Source organism: Microsporum canis, genomic scaffold (assembly GCF_000151145.1).
Source record: "Microsporum canis CBS 113480 supercont1.5 genomic scaffold, whole genome shotgun sequence".
Classification (NCBI taxonomy): domain Eukaryota; kingdom Fungi; phylum Ascomycota; class Eurotiomycetes; order Onygenales; family Arthrodermataceae; genus Microsporum; species Microsporum canis.
The window spans coordinates 1,894,589-1,921,092 of NW_003299165.1; the positions used below are offsets into that span (position 1 = coordinate 1,894,589).

General features: G+C 48.4%; 8 protein-coding genes across 8 annotated transcripts; 2 read left to right on the plus strand and 6 right to left on the minus strand.

Annotated features, from left to right (window-relative positions):
* Positions 1-708: 708 nt before the first annotated feature.
* Positions 709-2,227, minus strand: MCYG_05803 (RING-6; the record flags this gene model as incomplete). The annotated part of the gene is made up of 3 exons (XM_002845888.1): positions 709-1,536; positions 1,610-1,986; positions 2,062-2,227. 3 exons carry the CDS (start codon positions 2,225-2,227, stop codon positions 709-711), a joined length of 1,371 nt encoding a protein of 456 aa, XP_002845934.1.
* Positions 2,228-2,927: 700 nt separating this feature from the next.
* On the minus strand, positions 2,928-4,646 carry MCYG_05804 (conserved hypothetical protein; the record flags this gene model as incomplete). The annotated part of the gene is made up of 1 exon (XM_002845889.1): positions 2,928-4,646. The coding sequence occupies one exon, from the start codon at positions 4,644-4,646 to the stop codon at positions 2,928-2,930; it is 1,719 nt and encodes a 572-aa protein (XP_002845935.1).
* A 2,055-nt stretch (positions 4,647-6,701) lies between these two features.
* Positions 6,702-7,253, minus strand: MCYG_05805 (4-carboxymuconolactone decarboxylase family protein; the record flags this gene model as incomplete). The annotated part of the gene is made up of 1 exon (XM_002845890.1): positions 6,702-7,253. One exon carries the CDS (start codon positions 7,251-7,253, stop codon positions 6,702-6,704), a length of 552 nt encoding a protein of 183 aa, XP_002845936.1.
* An 849-nt stretch (positions 7,254-8,102) lies between these two features.
* On the minus strand, positions 8,103-9,402 carry MCYG_05806 (nuclear transcription factor Y subunit B-7; the record flags this gene model as incomplete). Its single annotated transcript, XM_002845891.1, has 4 exons — positions 8,103-8,372; positions 8,472-8,659; positions 8,731-8,841; positions 8,895-9,402. 4 exons carry the CDS (start codon positions 9,400-9,402, stop codon positions 8,103-8,105), a joined length of 1,077 nt encoding a protein of 358 aa, XP_002845937.1.
* A 2,244-nt stretch (positions 9,403-11,646) lies between these two features.
* On the minus strand, positions 11,647-12,292 carry MCYG_05807 (prefoldin subunit 2; the record flags this gene model as incomplete). The annotated part of the gene is made up of 4 exons (XM_002845892.1): positions 11,647-11,679; positions 11,764-11,956; positions 12,091-12,181; positions 12,256-12,292. 4 exons carry the CDS (start codon positions 12,290-12,292, stop codon positions 11,647-11,649), a joined length of 354 nt encoding a protein of 117 aa, XP_002845938.1.
* Positions 12,293-13,207: 915 nt separating this feature from the next.
* On the minus strand, positions 13,208-15,578 carry MCYG_05808 (regulatory protein amdR; the record flags this gene model as incomplete). The annotated part of the gene is made up of 6 exons (XM_002845893.1): positions 13,208-13,682; positions 13,706-14,269; positions 14,356-14,449; positions 14,483-15,097; positions 15,124-15,453; positions 15,527-15,578. The coding sequence occupies 6 exons, from the start codon at positions 15,576-15,578 to the stop codon at positions 13,208-13,210; spliced, it is 2,130 nt and encodes a 709-aa protein (XP_002845939.1).
* A 1,665-nt stretch (positions 15,579-17,243) lies between these two features.
* MCYG_05809 (amino transferase) lies at positions 17,244-19,343 on the plus strand (the record flags this gene model as incomplete). The annotated part of the gene is made up of 7 exons (XM_002845894.1): positions 17,244-17,393; positions 17,524-17,560; positions 17,640-17,671; positions 17,710-17,773; positions 17,863-18,089; positions 18,162-18,989; positions 19,083-19,343. 7 exons carry the CDS (start codon positions 17,244-17,246, stop codon positions 19,341-19,343), a joined length of 1,599 nt encoding a protein of 532 aa, XP_002845940.1.
* Positions 19,344-21,100: 1,757 nt separating this feature from the next.
* On the plus strand, positions 21,101-25,879 carry MCYG_05810 (polarity-defective 6; the record flags this gene model as incomplete). Its single annotated transcript, XM_002845895.1, has 9 exons — positions 21,101-21,519; positions 21,590-22,993; positions 23,054-23,297; positions 23,354-23,444; positions 23,531-23,706; positions 23,777-25,445; positions 25,488-25,605; positions 25,800-25,822; positions 25,869-25,879. The coding sequence occupies 9 exons, from the start codon at positions 21,101-21,103 to the stop codon at positions 25,877-25,879; spliced, it is 4,155 nt and encodes a 1,384-aa protein (XP_002845941.1).
* Between the last annotated feature and the right edge of the window lie 625 nt (positions 25,880-26,504).

Consider the following 26,504-nt stretch of genomic DNA (forward strand, 5'->3'; position numbering starts at 1 on the left):
CTCTTGCCCTTGGGTTATATCTAGCTATGATCAGAAAAAAGCATTGGATCGTACCTTAGTCTTGTTTCTGCGTTGTTCTCTCCCGGTTGATTACTGATAAGCCATATTTTTGGTTCCTGGCTATAACTTCGATATTCGGAGGGAAGACCTTGGGCGAGAAAGTGGGAATGGAACTATGGGACTCAATAGCAGGAAGAAAAAGTAGAGGAAAAGAAGAGGGAGGAGAGTCACGCATTGATCAGTGATCCTCTAGGAACGATCGATGATCCGACTCACCAGTGCGTCGAAGTATAAACCCACGAGGTTGGCGTATCTCTGATCCGAAGAGAAGAAGAAGAGGGGGACGGGGGAAGGGTTGATGATCGGCCGCTCCAGCTGTTCGGTGCCCATTCATCGGAGGATAGCGGGTAGGAAAGATTCAGATATGGACTTTGCGCAACCAGGTACGCACCTGAAACAACAGAAAAAGGCAAACTTGCTGATCATCAACTCGGAATAATCAGGGCAGAGTATATTGCTTGAAGAAAAAAAGACTGGTACGTTCAAAAGACTTATCTGCACGTCGTAAAATTCCCATCGTCACTCCGACGATAATGGTCCAAAACTCCAGAATTAAGAACACATGACGAATTTTATTTTACTTGGAGTAGTTGAAGGATGGTGTCTGATGGCCCAGTGAGTGCGAGGCTTTTTTTTTGAGATGAATGCTTACACTGGAAGGCTGACAGCCTCTTCGGAACCAGCAGCGGGTTCAACAGCTGTCTCCTCCACAGCAGCCTCGTCTCTCCTTTCAGGGACAAAGGCGTACCTAGGCAAACGAGACAGTTTTTCCTCCGGGCTGATTTCATTGTCGGAATAAACTAGTCTGGTGGACTTAGCTTTTTCTTTCTTCGAAGGTTTACCAGCAGCCCCTTCTTCAGGGGTTCCTGGGGCGGGGCTTGGCTTAGCTGGTAACTCTTTGGCTTGCTTGGCAGCCTCTGAAATCAGTTTATCGGCGGATGCTGACAGTGACTCAGAATGGGCATCTGCAGCAGGGTGGGCACGGTTGCCTTGCACCTCTGTCGTAACCGGGACAGCAGAAGGAGGTGCCGAGACCTGCCCGTGGTGTAGCTGTTGCATTTGAAAGGCATTGACTTGTGGTGCACCAAAACTGGGTCGTTGAGGTAGTCCTGGAGCCGGTGGTAGGCTTGGTGTACGGGCAGGGTAGGTGGGGGGTATGGTTTGAGGAGGGGTATGAGTTCTCATAGCCTGCGGCTGGTGGTGGTGGTATGGCAGTGTAGGACTGGCTCCTACCGGTGAAACAATCGAAGGAGCTGTAACCTGGGGGTATGCTGATGGTGATATGTTTGGAGGAGAATATTGAGGCAAGGGGTAGCCCTGGGGCCCAGATGAAGACACATACACCGCAGAACCAGGCTGCTGCTGTTGTGGGAAGGGGTTCGGCGGTTGTCCATAAGGAGCAGAGTAATGATACTCCTGGCCAGAGCCATTTGTTCCTTGTGGAGGAGCAGTGTATTGAGGCGTACTAGGCTGCTGCTATATAAACAAAATGATTAGTGTTTGCTCTATTCCAACGTGGTAGAGTGAGGGAATGAGAGTAAGTCCTTACATATGGAGTTCCGCTCGGCGTTGACTGTGACTGTCCCGCTCCAACGGGAGTAGCATCCCCGCTGCTCCCACCCGCAGCCTGCTCCGCCAACCGTGCCTTATGCTCTGCAAGCCGCTTCTTCAGCTCGGACGGAGACTCGAACTTTGGTTTCTTTGATTGCCCAGAACCCCCCGACGTTCCTGGCGCAGGGTTCCCCGTCGCCGCACGACGCTCCGCTTCAGCCTGCTGATACTGCTGCAGGACACGCTGGTTATGGGCCTGCAGGATATCCTCTGGTACACCTTCCATGCCAAAAATTTCAATATCAAGACTTGACCGGTTCTGAAGTGCATTGTCGACCTGAGATAACGACTCTTTATGGACCTGACTCATATGTACTGATAAACCTATTATCGATAAAACGTGAGAAGAACGAACATGGCTTAAAAAAAGTTTGATGTTGAACGACGTACCTCCGGCTGTGTTTAATCTCCTTCCGCATCTCTCGCATTTGAAGTGCTTTGCTTTTTGATGAGAGATAAGGATCTTCAGGTCATCGAAGTCACGCTCACAGTAATAGCACCATGGTCTTGCGAGTAGCTCCTCGAGGTCGGGGTGGCCGCGTTTTTTCTTCCCCATCCTTATTATTGTTAAAAGCAACAACGCTCCGAGAAAAAGAATAAAATAAAAAAGATAAAAAAGAAACCAAAAGGGGCACGCGGCAAGCCGTTGATATAAGTAAGTTAATGGCTACTTCCGAAGAACCAATGAAGCGTCGTTTTGCTTCTTCTTCTTCTCGAGTTGCTGAGTTGGTCGAAGTTGGTTTCTTTTCTTTGCTGGCCGATTGAAGTAGTGAGAGTGTCACGTGAGGTCACCGCCACCAATATAGGGATGAAGATGAAGATGATGGTGATATTGTAGTTCTTTTCAAAATAAATTCATTTGTCCAAGTATTGTACATGCGCAGCCGAGGAATATCATCCCGCCCAGTATTACCCTCACGCTGTACCTAACCAAGCAACAAGTAGTCAACTAAAGGACCGAGTCAAATGTAGCAGCTTGGAGGTATCAGCAAGTGCAAAAAAAAAAACATGAAACAACAAACCCCCCAAAGGCCAGTGTATGAAACGGAAAAAAAAAGGAAAAAGCAGAAACCGACAGACACCAAGTAAAGCATAGACAGCGACAGAAGCAAGAACAAGAGAAGCAAGAAGAAAACATATTACAATCGCCATGCTAATAAGTAAATACCAAATTGACACGAGCAGCGAAGACATCGTGTCCAACTCAACTCCACAAAAACAAAAAAAATTTGTAAGCTACGCCAGTTGTTCGGGCGTCATCCACGGTGTGACGCTGCATGCATGTGGTAATGGAAAGAACTCCCTTCTCCATGTTCAGAGACAGGCGTGACGGGTTCTATCTTCCCGTTCGCATCTCGCTTCATTTTCTTGATGGATGGAGGCTGGCTGTCCGCTCTCTCGTTGGGATCAGCTGCCATCCGCTTCCTGCTCGATGCCGAGCCTACCGATGGGTCGAGGCTAGCCTCTCGCTCAGCTACCCGTGCAGCTTCGATCTGTGCCTTTGTCCGTTTCGGATTCCTTGTCCTGCCTTCCTGGTTGAACTTGGCCCAGTGCAGGATCATGGCTTCTGTGCGCTTGGGGTGCTTGGAGTTTTTGATTTTAAGCTGGTTCTTAGGGTCCTGGAGTGGATCGGGGTAGAACGGTGTCGACGCCTTTGAGGTGCCGGCTGATGTCGGAGCCGGGGACTTGGGGGACTTGGGAGATTTGACGGGTGCACTGCGAGGGGCGCTGGTGGATAGCGCGTACAGTGCTTGAGCCAAAGGTCTTGTGGATTTTCGTACAGGGGTAGGGACGTTGCTCTGTGGCGTGGCATGTCTGGACTGCGGACGGGAGTGTCCGCCAGGGCTGCCGGGTTCTGAGGGAGCCTGCGATGTATCACCTATAGAAGAAGGCTTTGAGCCTCCATATCGGGTTACACGCTTCGGCACGAGAAGGCCCTTGTTGTCGGTCTCTGCCTTTATACCAGCGTTGGGGACCTTCTTCTTCGGCTTGATGACTGGGGGTGGCCGAAGCTTGGGGACACATTCCACTCCGTTTTCTTTTACAACAGCCCAGCGATTCATCTTCCATGGTTCCGTGCCGCTTAATTTCATCTTCCTCATCTGGTCAGCGGTGGGGATGAAGCCACCTTGGGCGAACGGATCTTGAAACCCGATCTGGCTTGTCTTCGGGTCATGTTTGTAACCATACAGCATCGCTTCTTTCTTGTCTTCGAACACTTGTGGGTCTTCGAGCTCTCTGGGGTTCGACGACTTCTTGAGCGATGATCGGGTAGCTCGTTTTATCAGTTTCTCAAGCGCCATATGTTCGTCTTGCCAGACCCTTAGTGCATGTGCAGCATTGACGGTGATCGCATAAAGTTCCTTGGTCGAGAGGGAAGACGGATCCTTCATGATATCGATGTATATGTTGGGGTCTGTCAGAGACAAGAATTTCCCTGGAGCGGTAGTAGCTGACTCGTAAGGCTGAGGCCGCTCAAAACCATCAAAGGCCCCTTCCCATCTCGACTGAAGCTCATCCCGCTGGCCGTCATAGTCTTCTGTAAAGTTTTTTACATCGTGCATGGTCCAGTGGCGCTCCAACTCTTCCTCGACATTGGGAGTTCCGTCACTTTGAGAGACAATAGGAAGGCGACTTCCCTGATCGGACTCAAGAGACGGAGTAAGATTCTCTTCGGCAATCAGGTTGTTGAGCAAGTCTTTGGCAATATCCGGATGATCTTCTCGCATGTGCTGCTTGAGACTGTCCAGTGGATTATTGACTGACTCTGCGGTGGTCTCTGAGGGAAACTCTAGTCCACACCACGTACATTTTACAGGGGGTAAATCATTAGCTGGGGTATTTTGGGAAGAGGCTGACGGAAGGCTGCGTGGTTCAGATAACCCTCGCAGCACTCTATGTATCGGAGAGCCGGGAGCGTTTATCTGCGGCATCCCAATATCGATGTCATCTTTGGGTGCAGATGTCGACGACATTGTGAGCACAAAGGGGAAGAAACAGAAAAGAAAAGGAAAAAGCGAGAAAAAAAAGGCTCTCTCTCTCAATCCTAAGTATAGAGTCAGTACCAGAGCCAGCAAACTAGATGCTATATCAAGGACATCACCACATCACATGCACCCAGAATAGGCAAAGCAGGAAAAAATAAAAAAAAATTTCGTGCATCGACATGGGTAAAACTGCATGTAGAGAGATGCATAAAAGCACGTATCGAAAGGAAGTGTGTAGGAAAGGCGAGCGAGATGAACATCCTTTTATCTCTTACTCTTGTCTCATTCCTTTGAAAGTTGTAAAGATGTAGGAGGTAAGGAAGAAGAGTAAAAACTCTTACTTACCTCAGTATATTAAAGGCGTATTTATTAATAATACCATTAGCCGTTGATCGTTTGACGCAAGCAAGCCAGCGACCGGGGAAAACCACTTCTTGTCCTCTTTTGTTTTAGTATTAAACGGCCATATCAAGGACAAGAGGCTGTGGAAGCCCAGGCTGTGTTGTAGTAGTTGGGAGGAATCGGTCAACGACGACAAGGTTAAAATAAGTTAGAAGTAGAAGTAGTAGAAGTAGAAGTATTAACCCGCCCAGCGGATTAGCGGAAGGAGGAAAATAAAAAAAAAAAAGGGTAAGTATGTAAGTAGTTAAAACAAGGGCTGAGAAAAAAAAAAAGAGGATAGATGAAGGTCGTCCGATGGTTGAAGGATGATTAGTTAGTAGTTAAAACACCAATAATCTATAGAGCGGACGGACGAAAGCTTTGGAGCCCAGGTTGTTCGGCCATTTAGTATCTTTTCTCCTTATAGAGAGAGGATCGATGAGGAAAGGGAAGAAGATGAAGGAGAAGGAGAAGAAGAAAAAAAGTAAAATCTAGTTTGAGGTGGCGAGGCGACGTGGTTGTTGTTTGGGGGGGAAGATGAAGATTGCTGGGTTTATGATATTATCTCGGTCAGAGGGAGAGGGAGATGGACCTGTAGATCCGGGGGCAGAGGTGTCCTCGTAGAAGACGAAAGATGAAGACGAAGATGGACAATATCAAGAAGGAAGTAGAGGAAGAAGGGGATTGTCGGCTTCGAGGACACGACAAACGGCCAGGGGGGAAGTTATGTTTTCACTATGCGTATTGTTGCTTGCTGGTTGAGCATTCACGATCACCCCCGATCTAGATGTGGATATTTTTTTTTTTTTTAGGAAGGGAAAAAAATTTACTATTTAGTTCAAAAGGAAGAACAAACAAGAAGAAAAAAAAAACGAACCCTTGACCTTTTTTTTCTTCTCTTCTTCGTCTTCGCTCTTGTTTTTTTTTTTTCTTGTCCTTGTCGATACAGATATTCGTGTTATTAAGCAGCCTGAGACCCAATCAGAAGATGAGAAGGGAGGATAAATTACATAGTGACAAGGGCTTGTTACAGCTCATACAGATAATAATACATAGTAATATCAATAGATGCCAAACGTCGCTCCTTATTGTCATGTCCAGCCTGATGAATGGCGAGAGATCATGTATTCATACTCCGCAGATGTGTCCCGCACTCTGTATGCAAGGAAAAGACTGTTGCTTGGACGTCTCGCTTACCACCTACACCGTTAATATAACATCCTGATGGTCGAACCCTGGCCGAGCTGAGTCTGGCCCCGTAAGAGGATAACTCGTTACTACGTAGTATATGTACGGGAATATTTATCTATCTACCTTATCAGCAGGTCATAGGACAAGATACTTATATACTCTAGGGGTATCCAGACTCCCCTTTGCCATGACCTGTATATCCAGGTTTACTCTTTTGGTACCGTCCAGGGTCCAGCGCGCTTGTATGTAAAACATCGAGACGAGAAGGAGGACAACAGGATAAGGTTGGCGAATAATATGTCAGATGGCGATTGGCTGCTTGATCCTTGACGCTGCATCCATCACCTTTTAATATAAAGTAACAACTACCAGCGCAGCCCCGATTATACACACAGGCTAATTATAATTAGTGTAAGTATTATACTCCTTGCCACAAATCAAGTACTGGCCATGTGCCCCAAACGGTTATGTTCACTCATTCATCTCCCCAACGTTCAGAGCAACCAGGAACCTGCTCACACAGTTATACGCCGCAGTCGTAGCCGTGATCTCAACGACATCCTTCTCGCTAAACAACGCCTTCAGCTCATCAAACACCTCGTCAGGAACCTTCACTGTCCTCGTCATGGCGCTCGAATACTTATACACTGCCAGCTGCTCCTTGCTCAACACCGCTGACAATGCCGATTCATCGCACTGGTCCTGCTTGATCAGTTCCAGTGCTTCGTCCGGTACGCCAGCGGCTTTCAGCAGAGGGTAGTGTTGTTCCCATTCGAACCACGCCTTGTTGATCGCGGCAACTCTGCAGATGGCCATTTCACGGATGTCTGCGGGGATGGAGGTGCGGGTGCGGATGGCGCCCAGAAACGAGTTCCAGCCATCCGCCACGGGGAACGAGTGCAGGAGAGTGAGGTCGAGAGGGAGCAGGCCGTTTTCGCCTCGCCGTGTTTGAACTCGCTGGAGGATGGCGGCTTCCTCGCTGCTGGACGTCGCGGGGGGGTTGGAGGTATATGGGAGACGCATGGTTTGACGTAGTCTATAGATTCCTTTGAAGGTGAGAGAGCGTAGGCTTTTGTATATATATCAATGTAAAGGGATGCTGGTAGGTCATATGTAAAGGTCGTTGAGTAGATACAAGTAGTCGCCGGAATGCATCTCGGCCTAGACCCCCGCCACTGATGGGGCGCGTCCCCGCAGCGCATCCGGATCAACCTCTTCCATGGCGTCTTCTCTAGGTGTTTTGACAGATGATTTGCCGCGATATGGCTTCGGAAATTAGACTTATGGGGGTAGATGTTGTAGACAAAGAATATGCTGTTTGACAACACTCGACCCAGATGGTCATGTGATCAGTCACAGCGACGGCCTCACATGGCTGTATATACTCTTTTCTCATAGACGTCCATTTCCTATGTTATGGGGAACCAAACTCTGGAGCCAGTACAAGAGTAAAAAATGCTGGTAATTAGGTCGATAGAGGCACTGAGCACGTCTCGATCTATAATAATATCGTAGTAGGCTTGGAAAAGGAAAATATAATCAACTCCAAACAACCCTTTCTTGAACTTGTGGTTAGTTAGTCCCGTTGCATTTTGCCTGCCTTCTTTCTTTCCTTCACTGTAATTTGACTTGGATTTGGCGCTTACCTTCCCAACTGGAGACTCCACTCCCTTTTGACGCCCTGAAAATATAATAACGAAAAACAAAGATATAAAAAAGTACAATAACGTCCTAGAGCATGGTTGTCCCATTCATTCATTCACTCTCTCGCTCACTGTCTCGCGCGGGGTACGGGCAGATGCCGCGTACTCATGTTGTAATTCCTCACCACTTCCCACCGTCTCTTTGACCCGGGTATCGTCTTCGAGAGGGTTAATAAGTCTCTCCACCGGCGCCATTGTGCGCCGTGCCTACCATGGCTGGGTATCCGTATGTCGCGCCATCCTGCTCGTTCGGATCGAGACTCGCATTCAAAAGGTTGTTGGCAGCCTCTGGGGGCGGTGGGACTGCGAAGCCCGCTGGTGGTTGAGCTGCTGCTCCGCCCATACCTGCGGGAACGGGGGCGGGACCGCCGACTGGGCCACCGGAGCCATAGCCACTGCTGGAGGGTCGGTTCTGGTTTTCCCCCCTTGCAGTTTGGGTCTAAAGACAATATCAATCCCATTGTTTGTGACGGCAGGGCAGAAAACGGCGGCGATATGTGTATAGTGAGGGGGGAGTGCGGGTATGAGGAAACGAGGCAAAAGAAAAAGGAAAGGAGAGGAAGCTATGAATAAGATGCGCATACAACTGTGTACTTACTTCCCGGTATTTCGTAAGGTAGATTTTCAAGGCCTCGGCGTAGTTCTCGAACCCGAGTGATGTCATGGCGAATAGGATGTCCTCCCCATTGACGGTCTTGCGCTTCTCCCCCTGGCATTTCTCCGAGGCTGAATTTCAACCACCATTATATCAGTCCCTCATGTCCGAGGCCATCCTTGTCCGTGATCGTGTGACATACCTTCGCTGGTGATGAACGATATAAACTCGCTCACGCACTCCTGCATGCATTCTTTTGCTTCCTTTGCAATTTTGGCGTTCTCGGGCAGGGCAGTCTTCATAATTCGGGCCACTGTTAAAGAAAGGACGCATGTTAGAATTCATATACTAATGGACATGAGGGACGAGCATGGGTGATATCTGGTGATTGGACCGTGCTGCAGCCAGATTCAAGGTTGCAGCGCATCACTTGAGGCTGATTGACTGTATGCGCGTGTAGCTTGTTTGATGAAGTGGGGTCGAGCAAGGACGTATAACGGTCTCTCCTTGTAGAGCAACTCGGATTGGCAAGAGGTTTGCAAATATGTGTGTGTGTATATATATATATCAAGCAGAATGGGGGATGGGTGTTTTTCTGCACGTTTGTGGTCGAGTCCTTTTCAAATTTTTTTATGGGCAATTTTGGTTCGTCCGGGAAGGGCAAGTAGGCAGTGACAGAGTAGAGGGTGAGAGAAAAGAAAGGTAACAACAAACCATTCGCAATTGGGAGCCATCGGTCCTGCTCTTTAACCTCGAATTCGCCCTGACCCTGCGTCTGTATATCGTGGTGTTCTCTTTCCATGGGCTCCGCCTCGTCTCCTGACTGAGTAACTGGTTCCACCTCTGGTTCCTTTGGAGGAGAGGCCGAAGACATGGCTTATACGTTCGTTGGTTATGTATGTACGGACGGGGCAGGGAAAAAGCAGCTTGCGGCAAACGGAGCGTATGGGACGCCCTCTGCTTGAGTGGACTTGACACGTCACTCACCCTCCGTTAAAACCTAAAGGCTGTTATAGTCTGACTTGGTCCTGTAGGTCCCAATGTCAATGTCGTGGGCGGGCGCGTCGGTATCCTGCATGGAAGGGACCGCATTAGCCTCAGCACCCAATGATCACGGCTCTCTTGCTTCACGATCGCCTTGAAAAAAGGGCTTTCTTTTCTTTTTCTTTTTTTTACCCGGGGATAGACAGGAAGAGAAAGAGATAGAGAGAGAGACCTTGAGGAGGGGTGGATACCTTGCGCGGTATCCGCGGGCAATGGGAAGTCGTGGAACAAGCAAGGAACGGACGGTTGGCGAACAGCGAAGCAGCGAGATGGACTGAGATGCTGTCAGGCAAGGGCTAATCGCCGAGTCGCATACGTTAAAAAAGCAAAACGCGTTGGCTGCTGTGACTCGCTGGGAGCCTAGGACGGGGTGCTACAGATGCGACTGGGCTTGTGGAGGTGCTGGGCCGCTGGTTGGAGGAGGTTGGGCGGAAATCGAGTGACGGTTCGGTTCTTTCGAAGGGGATGGACGATGAGATGGGCGAGGAGGGTGAATGCTGGGCCGCGCTAGCCAACACTCTTGCTTTTCCTTTCTTTTCTTTTTTTTTTGCTCTTGTTATTATGATTCTGCTGTGCTTGACCGCAAGTTGGGGTATACGACGGTAATGTGACAGAGCAATTGCTGCAGATACTGACGTAGGTGGCCGTTGCTCTCTCGTGTTTGTTTATTGTTGACGAGAAGGAGGAAAAAAAAAAGGGAAGAAGTTGAGGTCGAAGTCGTCGTCGTTGATAAGATTAAGTTCTTCCCCTTTTTGGCTTTTTTCCTCTTCTTATCGCGGGTCAACGTGACTTGTTTTTCCTTCTTTTCCATCTTCGTCCCTCCTTTTTTTTTTTTTTTGGCTGCTTCCGCTTTATACGTGATGTAGCTACTGTTTGGTGTCTGTCTAACTATTAGGTACGGGAGAAGACGACTCGATGGCCTTTGGCTGGCGGTCAGTTCAGAACCAGGCTGATGGACGAACGGATTACGGGATGCGGCAGCCCTTGTTGCAGGAGCGAAGACAGGTGTCACGCAGTTCTTGATAGCATCAGAAGCAACCTATCTGCCTGCTCCGGACATATCTTCATATGCAAGATGCATGTACGTATCCTGTACGGGCTCGAAGCTAGTCGAACAAGCGCAGAGACGGTCAAAGGGGACGGCCAACCGATCAACCGCCCCCCTTTCGTGATAGCTGATAAATGATCTGTCTCCTGCATCCTGTACAAGCAGTCACAGAATCCTTATGTCTCATCCATCCGGGCTACATACATAGCAGTGACGTCTCTCACATATACATTGTACGCGGATATACAGCATATGACCTCACCAGGCAGGCCAGTTATTCATGCATGCGCATGTCGCTACCCAACCGAGAACGGCAATATATTAGCCATCCTACTTAGTTATGTATAAAAAAACGTCAAAGAAATAATCTATAAATAAGCAGGCGGGCAGCCTCAAAAACAAGGATTCTCGAAGCGAAGGCTGTCTTGTGTTATCTAGCTCTCCCCTTTGTGTATCCCCCTCCTTTCTTATTAACGGGTTAGGTAGATGTGCATGTCCCGTAGCAGCTTTGGGTCAAGTTACGCCTGCCTATGCGCTGGACAGTGACGATGGCATCACGTTATATAATAATTATCTCGGCGCTGACGGGCCAGGTCCCCTTGCATGAACAGGATAGGATGGCGTGGTAGCTTACCAGGCTGCTGTCATCCTATCCCTTGCGCCTACCCACCAGTCCAGCTCGTTACTCTCAAATCACCATATGGTTATAGCTTGTTCAGTTGTACTAGCAGTCAGAAGCGTGACTGCACATTGGCATCATATGGTGTCGGTACTATACGTAGAAGCTATTATATACGACGGAGACTGAATCTTAGATCGTTAAACCAGCCTACACCTCTCATCCAATGGCCATGACCGAGCAGAAGATCTAGATTTTCCCCGAGAATCTTCCAATCTCAAGCCATCGAAGACACCAGCACGCAAAACGAGAGAACTGGACGACAAGAACTAAAGCAATCCCATTTTCAACCCGTAACCCATAACTATATATTTCTCGCTCATTTATTTGAATATCAAGACCTCACATCATTGCTGCACAACCTGAATATGATTCTTCTTCTACAACAACACATATATCCATCAGACATATACCCACACACCCGACGATTAAAAAAAAAAAAAAGGGAGGGGGGCAAGACGTACTTTCCAATTATCCATCTCATCCTGTTTACTCTTATACTGCTTCATCAACTCGTCAAGAACCTGTTTAAGCCCATCTGCATTCGTTTTCAGCGAGGGAATCACGTCCTTTACCGTCCTCTCGACTAGCACCCCATTAATCATTCGGAAGCATTTTCGATCTAGTGGGAGGGGCTGTAGCGATTCCATTACGAGCCTGGGGGGTGAAGCAGGTCAGTATATCGGTACGTACCAACGGGCGGGCGGGGGAGGGGCTCTCATGTTGTGATGTGATGTTGTGGTGTCGTGTGTTGTGGAAGTGTAGGAAGGTAGATAAATGGTAATGCGCACTTATGTTCTTCGGCTTCGGTTTCTATATCGCCTATTTTCTGTGCGAGTTGGTGGAGGGTAGTTTTGAAATTGGAGTATTGCATCTGCAGCTCTGTTTTGTCGTGTGACGTTAGTTGAGCAGCAAGACACGATGTGTGGTGATTGATTAAGGGCTTTTCGACATACCCTGCTGCCTCTTCGGGTCAACCTGTTGCGTAGCCATCGTGATTAGGCGTGTGAGTGAGTGTGCTTTTCGTCCTTGGTTGTTAATATACGAAAGCTGTTAATTATCAAGGGCCAGACCGAACCTAAAATTTGATGTGTCATGGATATAATTTTCTTAGTCGATGGAGTAGTTATAAATATCCCACCCCAAGCATTTACAAATATTTACAATTTACAGGATGAAACGGAGATTAGATGGAAGACTACACTTCTCGATAACCGTGCCTTGCTTCATTGAGTCTATCCCTGTAAGAATCTATGTTAATATAATAAATAAAAAAAGGAGTATAAAAACCAAGACACAAAGGTATATATACACATTATCAGGTCAATAATACTATATACATTGACGCATCCAAAGTCGAGAAAACTACTTTTCCCAACCCCTTATTATCCCAGAACAAAAGAAAGACTGCTCTCCCATTTCCCTAAATGAAAACTTGATATAAAAAATCCCGAGAAGAAAACGCCAGTTCCCAGCGCCAGAGCAGGTAAATGTACTGATGAAAGGAAATATATCGTCGTTAAAACGCAAGTCTTATGGGCGTATCTAGTGTACTGCCGGGGGCAGACTCGTGGTGGGTATATGGTATTCATATAAGAGTTAAGGTGGCTACTATGCATTTCATTCGGCACTCGGCAGATCGGCAGGCCAGGGGGTTCGGTGTCTGTGATAGCTTGAGGATGCCAGGGCGCAGGACGCAGGGATTCCCTTTTCTGTAAGCACCAAAGGCTAGGTTGATATGCTGGTGCGCCAGGGAAAGAGACCCTGTTTTCCTGCTTCGGCATAGGAAGTTATATTGTGCGTCCAGAAGGGTTGGTCCGACTTCTCGGGCGGGAGATGAGGAACATGGTGCAACAGATACCCTGTGACAGGCTAGAACATGGCTATGGCCATGGCCTGGACATCCCCCTAGCTTTGCAGCCAGGTGCTCTCTTGAAAATAGTCCGTCAAGCCTGGATCGTGCAAGTAAAGCTCGCGCCATTCATCTTCCATATCATTAAGGTTTTCAGGAACAACCGCACCGCATGGCTCAGACTCTGCAAAGGTAAACAACTGCCGCCAATCCGGTCCTTGTCCTGGGAGATGTTCGGAAGGTTGTGGGTGTTGTTGTTGCTGCTGCGGCTGCTGTGGTTGAGGCCCGCTGACAGGTACGATGGGTTCTGAATGCGTGAAATAATTAAGCCTTTCGCTGAATTGTGTCTTGGGCCACCAGCTCTGTAGCTGGGATTGTGGCAAGAGCGCCTCAACCTGTGGGGGTGGACCTTCGCTGACTTTGGAGATGGGATCACCTTCTCGAGCTCTCGCGGTGTTGGTCTGCTTGGATTTGACCATCTGCATATCGTATTTTAGGCGTTGGAGCTCTCGAAGAGGTGGAAGATGCTTTCTGCGTTGTGCCAGTATTCGGACAAGGCGCGGAGAGTGACAAGCGTTGAGTCGAAGCGTCGCAGAGCATTGATGGCCAGTACAGGGTTAGAGAATCGCAGCTCGACTCTTATTTGGATCATGGCTGTGAACAGTGTGTTGACGGCGGATGACCAGAGATATTTGATGCGGTCCTTTTCCCGGAGCTCTTCAAATATAGATACGATGACGCCAGCGGCGGCACTGCAAATCTCTGCATCATTGTGTGCGTATGTGTCTGCGGATGCACGTGGATGCGGACGATGGAGGAGAATGAGGAAGTTGTTGTAGGTAAGATGGAGTAGGGCGGGCCAGGCATCCATGTCTGTGGTAGACATGCGGACGGTGTCGGGGAGCTTGATGGACCAGTTTGCAAGCGCCCTGTCTGCCTCAGAGAGGATCGCCTTACGTCTTTCCGGGGAGATACGTAGGCCGAACCGCTCCCTCACTATGAAAGAGATCATGCAGCATAGCTCGGTGAACTGTATAACATAGTCCTGTTGAATGTTGTTGCCGCATCCTTCAAAGTCGGAAGCTCTCAGCGGTTCGACGTCACAGTCATCCAGGTTTCTGGGGGGTTAATATTCTGTTAGAGGAGGCCGATGGAAGCTATATGTCCCGTGGTGTTCGTCTTATTGAAGAGAAGTAGAACTTACATTGCCTGTGGGCGACCATATTGCAAGGAAACCATTACGTCAAACTGGACTAGTATCCACCATGCTCTCCGCCACATACGTTTGTCGTGCGGTACTATCATGCTAGAGCCTGAGTTTCGATGCATACCTAGGCCGGTGGCTATCCTTGCAGCGACGCCTACCCAGTAATGAGCATTCGCAGCTACATCGTCATCAACTGGATCTGAATACCAGGTAAGTAAGAGAGCCGCCTGGACCATTATATCTCTATTGCGCTCAACTCGCGCTTCGAAGAGCAGCTTGGCTCGACGAAAGAAGGCAGCCTTGAGCGTGTCTCGCATCGGCCTCGGACGGGAGACGTGGGCGCCCGCGAGGAGGACTGCCTGCAGGACCAGGAGAGAGGGCGCGTCTGACGAGTCTCTTCCTTTATACTGTGCCATGAATATATCCTCGGCCAAGATGGGGAAGCCGGGATTGACATGTTTAAAATACGCATCGACAAGCTCGTCAGCGAGGGCGGGCTCGGGAAGAACGAAGGCATCTCTCGGGACCTGTTCGAACCCACACTCGATGTACTTGCGTGAGATCTCGTTAGTAGCAAAGTGATACACCTCATCGTCACGATCTAGATGCTGTTGCCGCAGAAGGAAATTTAGATTAGATACATCCTGTCCGACGTAGATGACCCTGACGTTCTTCTGGATCTTGCGGTGAGTGGACTCTTCATCTATCAGCTGGCCAATTGCTTGTCCCGCTCCGAAGTCTGGTCTTCGTCCGGCGAAAGGTCACGGTGTGCCGTCTCCGAGCAGTCCATGACCGAGGCAGCCGGGTACGAGTCCTCCTTTTGCGCGGGAATGTCCAAAATCGACATGGTGGTGTGGTGGGAGTCGGGCATGGGGTTTGCCAGCGATGCCTGCGCATGAGGCTCGTCCGACTCGGGAAAGGGAGCGCATCTGATCGGGACAGGGTGCCGCAGAGATCGAGATGCGGTCCGCTTCTTCTTTTCGTGTATCCGGCAGTCAAGTTTCCCCGCCGTCCTACAGTTGGAGCACGGGACCCCAACGGTGCGCGCGTCACAGCGTACTTTGCGTTGGTGACAGTGGACACAGGCAGCGGGACCTATACAACCTGATCAGCCAAGCAATACCATACCATACCAATGCGGTGTAAAAGGAGGATATGAGGTATATACGTTTCCGTTTGAGGCCATTCTCATCGGCCGGGGAAGGTGGCTTGACATCCATGGGATGTTTCTGGTGAGATTGCAAGAAGGAGTTGGGGGGCTAAATGGTCAAGTTATATCGAACACGCACGCCACGGGGCCGAAGGGACCATCAGCCATCCCACAGCGACAAACAAGCTTGTCTGGAGACGGGGGAGAGAAGGCAAAAAACAGGACAAGAGAGGGAGAAGAAGAAAAAAAAGAGAGAGACCTGACTTCTGCGCAAGGAAGAGAGAAAAGAAGAGCGTGGAGCGGGCGGAGAGCGAAAGCAAAGCAAAGCCACGTGAGTTGCAGATAAGATTAATGGGTGAGGAGCTGACTAACCCGCTCCGGCTAGAGGGGAGGGAAAAAGGGCGTTGGCTCCTTGGGTGGGAAGTTTTAGGTGAAGGCTTAGGCGGTGCTTGGGGTTGCTTGGGAGGTTCTTGGGAGGTTCTTGGTTGCTTGGAGGGGAGGGGAGGGCGTTGCTTAGGGTATGCTTGGGGGGTACTTGGGGGCTGCTCCAGGTAAAGGACCGATAGGTGGCCGGCGTTGGTTCGCTTCAACGGGGTCGCTCGCGAGGAACCAGGGGCCCCCCCTTCCCCTTCCGAGTCTCCCCCCCCTGTACGGAGTACTACTTTTTATAAAAGGCCCCATCTCTCTTCATACCCTGGCACAAGGTCCAGAGCCTGGCAGCGATGGAATCTTCTTGCATTCCCCCTCGTCTCTTTCGTCTTCTAGCTTTTCCCGCGGCCTCCTCTGTAACTACAACTCTCGCTGCTGTGCTGTTCGTGGCTGTCGCTCACCATCACCCACTGCCAGCTTGGTCCACTTACCGTATTTAACCTTTGACAGCGGCCAGCTTGCTCTTCTATCCTATGTATTGTATGTACGTATGTAGGTATCAAGTGACCAACCCGCTTTTTCTCTCTTTATACGGCCTTCTAGAGCCGTGACCTCTTGACTCATCCCTGCTCGGCACTTTATACACACTACTAACTGGGTGTGTATATTATAGTAGTGTGTATATACACGCAATGCCGGTAAGCGTCACCGTGCAGAAGAGGTATGTATAATACTCCGTCAGCTGTCGACTCCATCGGCCTGCAGACAAGGTCCCTTTCCCTCGTTCCTGGGCATGCTATGAGGACCAGACCTGTTCTTGCTGGCCGTATCGAACTAACTGCCTTGCATCCACAACGGTATCGGCCGTTGTCGGCACATCTTCGGCTATATCTCTATACATAACTCACTGCATACATTAGTTTATACATAGCCTGGCATAGCAAGTCTTAGCTACATACTTGTAGAGTGCTTACCGAGACATCAACGACCAGCGCCACCAACGCCTCCAGAATGGCCAGCAACGGTATAAGGGACAACAAGTGGAAAAAGCAAAGACGCTCCTTTCGCCCCACGTTTTTCTTTTGGCGCTAAGAGGTCGATGTTCCATAGATCTTGTAGTTAACTTATATTATCCGGACGAAGCTTTTTTCTCAACTAATTTAAACTACACGAAGGGATGTCATAGGGCGGAAGTTCCTCGTCAAGGTATACATATAAATACCATTCTTTCCCTCCCCCCGCTTATGTACAGGGTATTAAGTTACAATTCACATCTCGACCTGAAACGGCTTTGACACAGATCTAGATAGAGATACATATATTAACCGACCCTCCTCTGTTAATAGAAAGATTATCTACAAAGAGCATGGCACCCCACGCCGCCAGCAATGCAGCTCAGAAGTCTGCCGTCGTCGAGGGGACGTTGACGGTTGCCAACGTTGCCGCTAACAGGACTAGGTTTCCTCTCCCAAAGGGTGTCGCCGCATTCTCCGACAGTAGCATGTTTAAGAGCGCTGTAAGGGAACTTTCCTTGTTTTTCCTTTTATTATTATTATTTTGATTTTATTTTTTTTTTACCCTAACCCCGCGCAATCTATTTTCTCGGCCAGTGGGAATAGCCGGCTTACTCGTTTTTTTATGAGCAGGCATCTGCATCACAGCCAAAGGCGAAGAGATGGGATCGTGAGTGGATAGATCACCGGTCTTTCTGTCGAGGGTGGTGGGATTGGACAAGGACTGACTGCTCAGCTCTGACGAACAGACTATCTGTCTGAAGAGAGTAAGCTGCGGAAGGTCCGTGGATATACCGTCTCTATACAATACCGGACCAGTTCACTGACCAGTTCCCTTCGCAGCCATCTACCTTGAAGCAAGTGGCCCAGTACCTGAGACCTGGTACGTACCAGTACCTGAAATAGATAAATGGATCTATCCATCCTGCTTCCGCGAGCTGACTTCTGGATAAGGCTTGATATCTCTCGGAGGTGGCCTTCCATCCCAGGAATACTTCCCATTCCACGAGATCTCGTGTAAAGCTCCTGGTCCAAGCCAGTTTGCCGATCCTGCCCCTGCGAACCCCGAGTGCGTTTTTGCCTCTACAAAACATGACGTTGCCGACGGTACAAGTGATTTCGACCTCGAAGTTGCGCTCAATTACGGCCAATCGGTCGGATACGCCGCTCTTGTTCGATGGGTGACGGAACATGTGGAGGTACGACACCGTCGTTTAGTTTGCCTATGTCCGTGAAAGCGTGGACTAAAAGAGGGACCTTTTCTCTTTTAGATCGTTCATAATCCTCCATACGGTGATTGGGACATCACTTTAGCTCCCGGAAGCACCCAGGGATGGGACTTCGTCTTGCGCATGCTGTGCAAGCCCGGTGATATCGTTCTAACGGAGGAATACACTTTCTGTTCCGCAATGGAGGGCGCTGCTGCCCAAGGAGTGATTCCGTTCCCGGTAAAGGTAGATGCCGAAGGTCTCCTGGCGACTTCTCTCGATGAGATTCTCTCAAACTGGGACCCGGCTGCTCACGGTGGCGCACGCAAGCCATTCGTCCTCTACACCGTCCCATCGGGTCAGAACCCAACCGGCGCCACTCAGAGCGCCGAACGACGAAGGGAAGTCTACAAAGTTGCACAGAAACACGATATGATTGTCGTTGAAGATGAACCGTACTATTTCTTGCAGATGGAGCCCTACGCCGGTCTAAACACCCCTACGCCCCCTCCACCAGCCACGACGGATGAGTTCCTCAAGACCCTGATACCATCATACCTCAGCCTTGATACCGATGGCCGCGTTATCAGATTGGACTCATTCTCCAAGGTCCTCTCCCCCGGCTCTCGTGTCTCCTTCCTCGTCTCTTCCGCCCAGTTCACAGAGCGTATGATCCGACAGGCAGAAACATCCACCCAAGCTCCAAGCGGAATGGCACAGATCCTCCTTTACAAACTTCTCGACGAGTCATGGGGCCATGAGGGATATCTCAAATGGCTAATCCACATTCGTATCGAATACACCAAGCGAAGAAACTGCATCATGGATGCTTGCGAGGAATTCCTACCCAAGAGCGTGGCGACCTGCAACCCTCCGACTGCGGGCATGTTTGTAAGTTTTTCCTGCACCCTTACCCTGGTTAATAAAAAAAAAAAACACCTCGCTTTTGAACGAACGCTAAATTTTCATGATCCTTGCAAATAGAACTGGATGCGGGTTGACTGGAAGAAACACCCTGCCTACCAGCAAGGAAAAGACCATAAAGCAATTGAAGAAATGATCTTCCTTGCTGCCGTGGATGCGGGCGTCCTTGTTTCGCGCGGAAGCTGGTTCTTGGCGGACCAATCGGCCAAGGAAGAGGATATGTTCTTCCGATCTACTTTTGCGGCTGCTCCTGCAGACATGATCAGGGAGGCCATCAAGCGGTTCGGCGATGTTCTCAAGGCCCAGTTCAACATTCAGTAAGCCGGTTGTTGACCAACAGCAATAATCAATATGGGCAGGTAAGAAGTGAATACTTATTCTTCGGGTGGTTGCTCCTGCGGTTTTTCTGGAGGCGCCTATAGACTGTGAGTAGTTATAGAACCCTCGAGGGTACATTATTTTTTTAGATGCAAGAGCCATTCGAATATAATACCAATACATCATTTCTCCTCCACTTTGTAGTTAATTCATATTCTCTCGTAGTTACTTGCTACTGTTCGTTGAAGGGAACTTTGAGCCCCACTAGAGCTTAGTAATCAACAGCTAAATAGTTCTTCCGCTTTCCGAATCCCGAAACGGGAAGATCCAACATCATCCCGAGAAGAAGGTTGAGCTTCTTCCAAGTCCACGTCTTGGATTCTCGTTTCTTCACGCCATTGATACCCTCCAGCATTTAATGGCGTTGCTGGTGTTCTCAAAAAGGGGTGTTTAATACTGATTCTTTTGTCATCATTCTCCTCTTTTCCTCTTCCTTTCTCTTTTCTATCTTTTGCAAGAGTTTCAAGTCTATTTCTCCTGATACCCCAAGTTCTTCGACGTTTTACTATTAACCAGCTCATAGAGGTAAGGAACTTCTATATACATTATCTAGCTGAAAGGCACCCTCTTTTTGGTAGATTTTGGAATGAGTATAGATTATTACCGTTATATACCCGTTTCTCTTTAGCTGTTGTAGAGCCTCCTTTTCGAGCATTTTCTCAAAAGGACGGGTATATTTAGTTATTATTATATGCTGTTGGTAATCTATAAAGAGAGATTATTTGGGGAATTTTGTTTTTCTCCAAAGCCAGATCTGATTCCAACATATAGAGCCTTGTTGAATGGCTGCTGACATCGGCGTCTTGACAGGTATTACAGTGGCAACTCTCTTGTTATACATATCAGGTTCTACTTTAGCCCTCCTTTCAGTCTCCTATGGACAAAGACAAGTACCTATAGGGGCTTTATTGCTGCTTCACTTGCCAGCGGTGTCTAGCACCTTCTACCAGCAGATTTTCTACCCTATAGATTTCTTGATGTTCCAGGTAGGTCACCTACTAAAGGTCTGGGCTGTTCGATCTATATTGTTTTTGTTTACAAGTTCTGAATTTTCACGCTAAGGAATGGCGCTAATATGAATCTAGACAGGTACTTAGCGCCTCTAAACTGCATCTATATAAGATTACGACAGTTACTGTCGAGGATCTATACAAAGACCTCTTTAAAAATTGAATATCTAACCCTGGAATATCCCGATATTCAACGTCAACGCTACCATAATGGACACGCAACGCTTCTAGATGCTAGTCTAACAATTATTGAAGCTTGAATTCTATTAAAAGTGATTCATTTTAAGGGGATATCAACTTCATTTTGAAGGGGGAACCATAGGTACTCGACAACTTTTGTCGCAACCTCACGCCCTCTACAGTTTTTGTAGGTATATCCTATGTTTACTTTTTAGTTACATATAGTCTCTCTCCTTTTTCCCCTCTCCCAACATGCACATTTACCTACTATTCTCTCCTCCCTCCTCTCTTTCTTATTCTCTTTATCTTTTCTTCTTGTTTTCTTCTCCAGGATACGCTTCTGTTTATGTCTTCATGTTATGTGTGATGCTTTAATTGATATTACTTCTGCATATATTGTCTTGCTCTATGATGGATTTCCCCCAGGATGAGAATGTACACCCACGCGAAGCTGCCTGGTGGTATTACTCTTAAGCACTTTTCTTGTTTTATTGTCTCCTCTTTGTGATTATGGGACTAACTGTGATATTATATAGTGAACCTCCTAGCCCATTACGTGCCCGTGGGTTTATAGGAAGTAAGGAAGACATCCAAGCTGCCAGTGCTCACCTCTTCTGTGATGCTGCAGCAAGACTTCAACAGCAAAATCTTGACAAGACTGACGGCAATCGTTTACCAATCCCAAACTCGGCTCCACGGAATTATACTCCTGCTGAGCCGCTGAGAGAGCGTGGCCTTAACGAAGGAAATCCCGAATTAGCATCATACTTGCAATCGGAAAACTACGAGTCTTTCTCTTCTCAGAACAAATCAAGTGACACTCGTTACATTAGCTCATTTGAAACATATCATTCGAACGAGTCGCACTCGACCTTAGCCTCAAGCGAGGAGCTTGACCCTGACCTTCATCCACCTTCACCTTCTGTTGGGTATGTTAGCTGATATTTGCGTGTTTCATACTCTTATATCTCTCCAGCATCGCCTAACACGCAAGTAAAGGTTCTCAAAGCCAGTTGTTTCCATCGAGAACGCAGCGCATGCGCATCACCAGCTTAATCCAGTAGTTGAATCACAAACAACCAGGGAAGCCTACGAAGAACCCCCGAGGTCTAAGGAATCCCAACCTCCTCCAGCCGACAAGTTAAACCCTTACCTCCGTCCCCATCCGATCAGGCGTGCCTACACCACAGATGATTACAATTATCACTACTACGAGGATCGTTCTGTAAAACCTTCTGAATATAAACAATATCCACGGCCCAAACGTCTCTATACTCGTGGCAAATTTCAAGCGAGAACTAGAGAGCTCCTGAAACACGACACCACACCCGGAGGTTTCAACGATTTTGACCCTGATTTTTCGAGCCGTAAGACCACACCGGCGCTTGCTCTCAAACCAGCCCGGTCATTCCAGGATCCACGCTCTCTTACAGATCCATTACCGAAGTCGAAGCACGATTTCGAACACGATAGCCGGCAGCGTTCAGCTACGGTTCCCAAGAGATCTCGGCCCCCTCAGAAGTACGAACTCCGGACAGACTCATTTCCTCAACCACATCATTTCTCAACCCTCAACCCCAAATCTCAGTATAACCCCTTGAACTTCATTCCAGGTGGGGTTAACTCGTCGGGCTATCTTTATCTACCAACCCCTGGAAGCCACCCGGTTGCTCGACCCGAGCCGGACCAAGCCCCACCCCTTAAAGCCGAACCACGGGTTTTCCATGCCCAAGGCGACTTCGGCTTTCCTTTAAATAGGCCTTATTCTCCTGAGCTTTCTCCCGAATCGTGCCCAGTTCTTCCACGGCCTGTCTTCCACCTAGAGCTCCCTCCTACACAAAACCGGAATCGCAAGAAAAGCGGAGCTCGGAGGCTTACTTCATCTCTCAAGAAGCTCTTCTCACGCAAAACAAAGTCAGAACCAGAGAATACTACTTCTGCTTCTTCCAGTCAGACCAACGCAAACCCTACACCAGCTCCAAAGGCCCGGGAAAGGTTAAATTGCCCTGCTCCAGCGCGTTGTGTACGATTTGAAGAACCGCTGAGGGAAGCTGATTCTAACCAGATTGCACAATTAGAGGAACAACTTAAGGAAGTTGATTCGGTGCAAGCTGAACGTTTCGAAGAACAGTTAAGGAAACCTTTCATCACAGTAACTGTTGACCCACCACCTGAAGACGATAGTCCACCTCAGCGAGATACGCCCGTCATGTTTTCTGCGGGGCATCTCGACCCGTCATCAGCCATGATGGCTGTCACAAAGCAGAAATCTGAGGCTATGCGACTTGCTCGAGAACAAGGATTTGCTGTCCGAGAAATGTGCCGGAGGGCCAAAACAGACATTCCTCCATACACATTTGAGGAATTGATCGGAAAGGGTTCATATGGTCGTGTGTACAAAGGGTTTGTGCATTCCCATTGCTTAGTTACACATTTCATATAATTACTAACAATTCTGAATAGACACCATCTTCCATCAAATTCTGTGGTCGCCATTAAGGTCATGGATATAGATAATCTTGACTATGAGACCACCAGGGATTTTAAGGATGAGTCTATCAAGGATTTTATTCATGAGACGAAAGTCATGTCGCAAGTAAAGGAAGCTGGGGCAAAGAATATTAATATTTTCATCGAAGCTGTTTCGATACATTCCCAACTATGGCTGGTTAGCGAATATTGCCCAGGGGGAAGCATCAAAACTTTAGTAAGTTCGTATGAGGGCGATATCTAGTGTGTATACTAACAGCAAATTTCAAATAGATGCGAGCAACTGGTGATAAACTGGAGGAGAAATTTATCATCCCAATCGCTCGAGAAGTGGCTATTGGTCTAAAGGCAATCCACGACGCAGGTATTATACATAGAGATATCAAAGGTGATGACAGGAAAACTATCTATATTCAATCCTGGCCCGGAACTAACATATTTGGTCAATAGCTGGTAATATTCTAATTCATGAAGAGGGAAATATTCAAATCTGTGATTTTGGCGTTGCCGGCGTGCTTCAAAGTCAGCGTGACAAACGTTCAACCTGGATTGGTACGCCGCATTGGATGCCACCAGAGCTATTTCCCAACAAGCCTGGCGATGAAGTCCATCCGTACGGTAATGAGGTTTGTTGCACTGTTGCTAAGTTTTATATTTCATTAATTTTTGGCCGTTCTATTAATGGGTGGGCTTTAGATCGACGTTTGGGCCTATGGCTGCACACTTTTCGAATGCGCCACCGGTAATCCGCCCAACGCGACTCTGAGAGAAAGAATGCAAATTGGTCGCCAGCTCAATCGGTTTACCCCAAGGCTTGACGGAGACAACTACTCAGAAGAATTATGTGGAATTGTTTCATACGCGTTGGATGCTGATCCTAGAACCAGGCCTGCTATGGGCGACATCCTTAACCACCCATACATTGCTGACTCCGAGCAAACTCACCCAACTGAGAGTTTAAGAGAGCTAGTGAAGATATACTATCAGTGGTCTCAGCGTGGAGGCCAGCGAATATCACTTTTCAACCCCGGAGGTGCTGCAGCTGCAGAAATGCCTGGGACGAGGGGGCCTGACGATGATGAAGCCTGGAATTTCAGTACGACTGAAGGGTTTGAGAAGAGATTTTCAATTATTGATTTGGACCAGCTTTCTGCCTCTCTTGCCGCACTAGAAACCGAGCAGCCTCCAGAACCGAATTATACCTCCTTCGACCAATTTAATATCGAGCCCGAAGAAAGGGAACTCACGGCCGAAGAAAAGGTCAATTTCGACGAAAGAGTAAAGAGAGGAGCTGCCGCCATGGAGGGACTTTTCGACGAAGCAAAGCCAAAGTACAAGTATGAAACGAAAAACGACTTCGTCCCTGTGGAGCAAACTCGCAAGTTCACCGATTTACCATTGAGGACTGAGACGGATAGGTCATCTGTCGCCTCTACCTTCATTGACATTAATCTTGGAGTCTATGATTCGTCGCATTATGCCTCAGCATCAGGGTCTGCTAATCCCCCTTTCCAGCTTGCCGATGCTGATACGATTCGCGCCCACCGATCAAGTAGCCGATCATACCGCGCCGCCTCTATCGCGGGAAGTGAGCCACAGGACGAATTCCCGCAACCCCGTGGCCCGCGTCCGCCAACTATGGACTGGAAATTCCCCACAACAGCCACTAGCATTGAGGAACATGAAAGCCCAAACCCAACGGATGACGACATTGCCCCACACGATATCGAGCCTCTCGAGCAGCGCGAAGAAAAGCGGGATACCAGGGCTTGGACGTTTCCAGTCATGACAGTTGAAGAAGACGGGCCAGGAGATGAGCCAATTGACGAGACCGCCCATGCAGATACCCTAGGTGCCTGGAGCTCGGATAATGAAAGCACCACTGCTCAGGCGATGTTTCCACTTCAGCACTCGCCCTCCGTTCTTAATAGGGCCACCAGCAAACTGGGCCACCGCGTTATGGAGTCTGAATCACGTCCGTCTACTGCAGATTCCATGCAGTCCTCAGTCTCTGATGCAGACTATGATCCATTCCGACTAGACCGAGAGGCTTCAACAAGTGGCCCTGGGAATCATACCCAAAGACAGGGCCTAGCAAAAGCACCCCCAATAAAAGAGCCAGACTACTCTTATTTTCCTCAGGACTATACATATAATAACCACCATTCTAGTACGAACATGGCTAATGGCTATGAGGAGAACCATGTTGAGAGTGTGGCCCTCATGAATGGAAATGCGCAAGCGCCTTCCCTTTCTCGATCAGAAAGTTCATCAATGTATTCTCAAAACGGAAGACAGCCGCCAAACACCGCCCCAGCAGCCGAAAGTAACGCAGTAGGCCATTTTCCAGAGCCGAGACCTCCAAGTATGGAGAGTCTAACCGAAGGTGCCAGTGATGAAGTCGTAGCTGCAGAGTTGGATCGTTTATTCGGGGAGCTTATGCACGGGCTAGCGGCAACTGGGGAGGCCATCCAGTCCATGGATACGGCAAAGGCCGCGGAGAGTGATGTGCCACCGCGATCACCGTGAGAAGAAAATACCAACAAAATAGTATGATGGCGTACCGACAATAGTGGTTTCGTTATGGATATCCTGTTCGTATACTTAAGGGCATAAGGTGGTTTATCTGGTTTATCTGGTTTATCGTTCTTCTTCTTGTTTCCTTCCCTTCCCCTTTTTCAACATACACATTACTAACACTCTTTATGTTTATCGCCAGACTGCTTGTATCGCGTCGTGGCGGTATATTCTTGGGGATTTGTTAAAACTAACCAATTAATGGGCACAGGCGATATGTGATGAGTCTACGATTGGGCGCCTACAATTTGATACCAAACAAAAAAAAAAAGTACTTAGTGAACCTGTGACATGCCTTTTTTTTTCACTCTATCTTTGGGTTTTACATCAATCAATATATTTTAATAATCATGATTATGTAAGCTAGTTATCAACCTTATGTTGACCTCAGCTTCAACAGAAACGCCAACAACAGACAAGCGTCATTATCATCATTACTATCATGCCACGAAGAACCACCAGTTACACTGCGGAGCACGGCTCCTTCAGCAAACGGATAGGTGCAACGTGTACTTCGTACACATTCGGGGTATAGAGATCCGTGCTTGGGCCGTTTCTTGTCTGCCTAATAGTTCGTGCTCTTGTACCTGTGGCTGTGAGAGTGCTGTACAACTCTGGCTTCTGGCTGTCGGAGGACTGGCCGTATACGCCAGTCCACAAACCAATGGAACCGGATGGCGAAGATGTAAAGCTACGAAATGATTGTCATCGTAGTTTAATTCTTGGGTTCCGTCAGACGTATCAAATTATGGTTGAGGCCCGCCAACTTCTCACGCATTTGAATACTGGACCTGACCCAGCGCTCAGATATCCAACTGAGATATCTTTCTTCTCTGTTTTTGGTGTC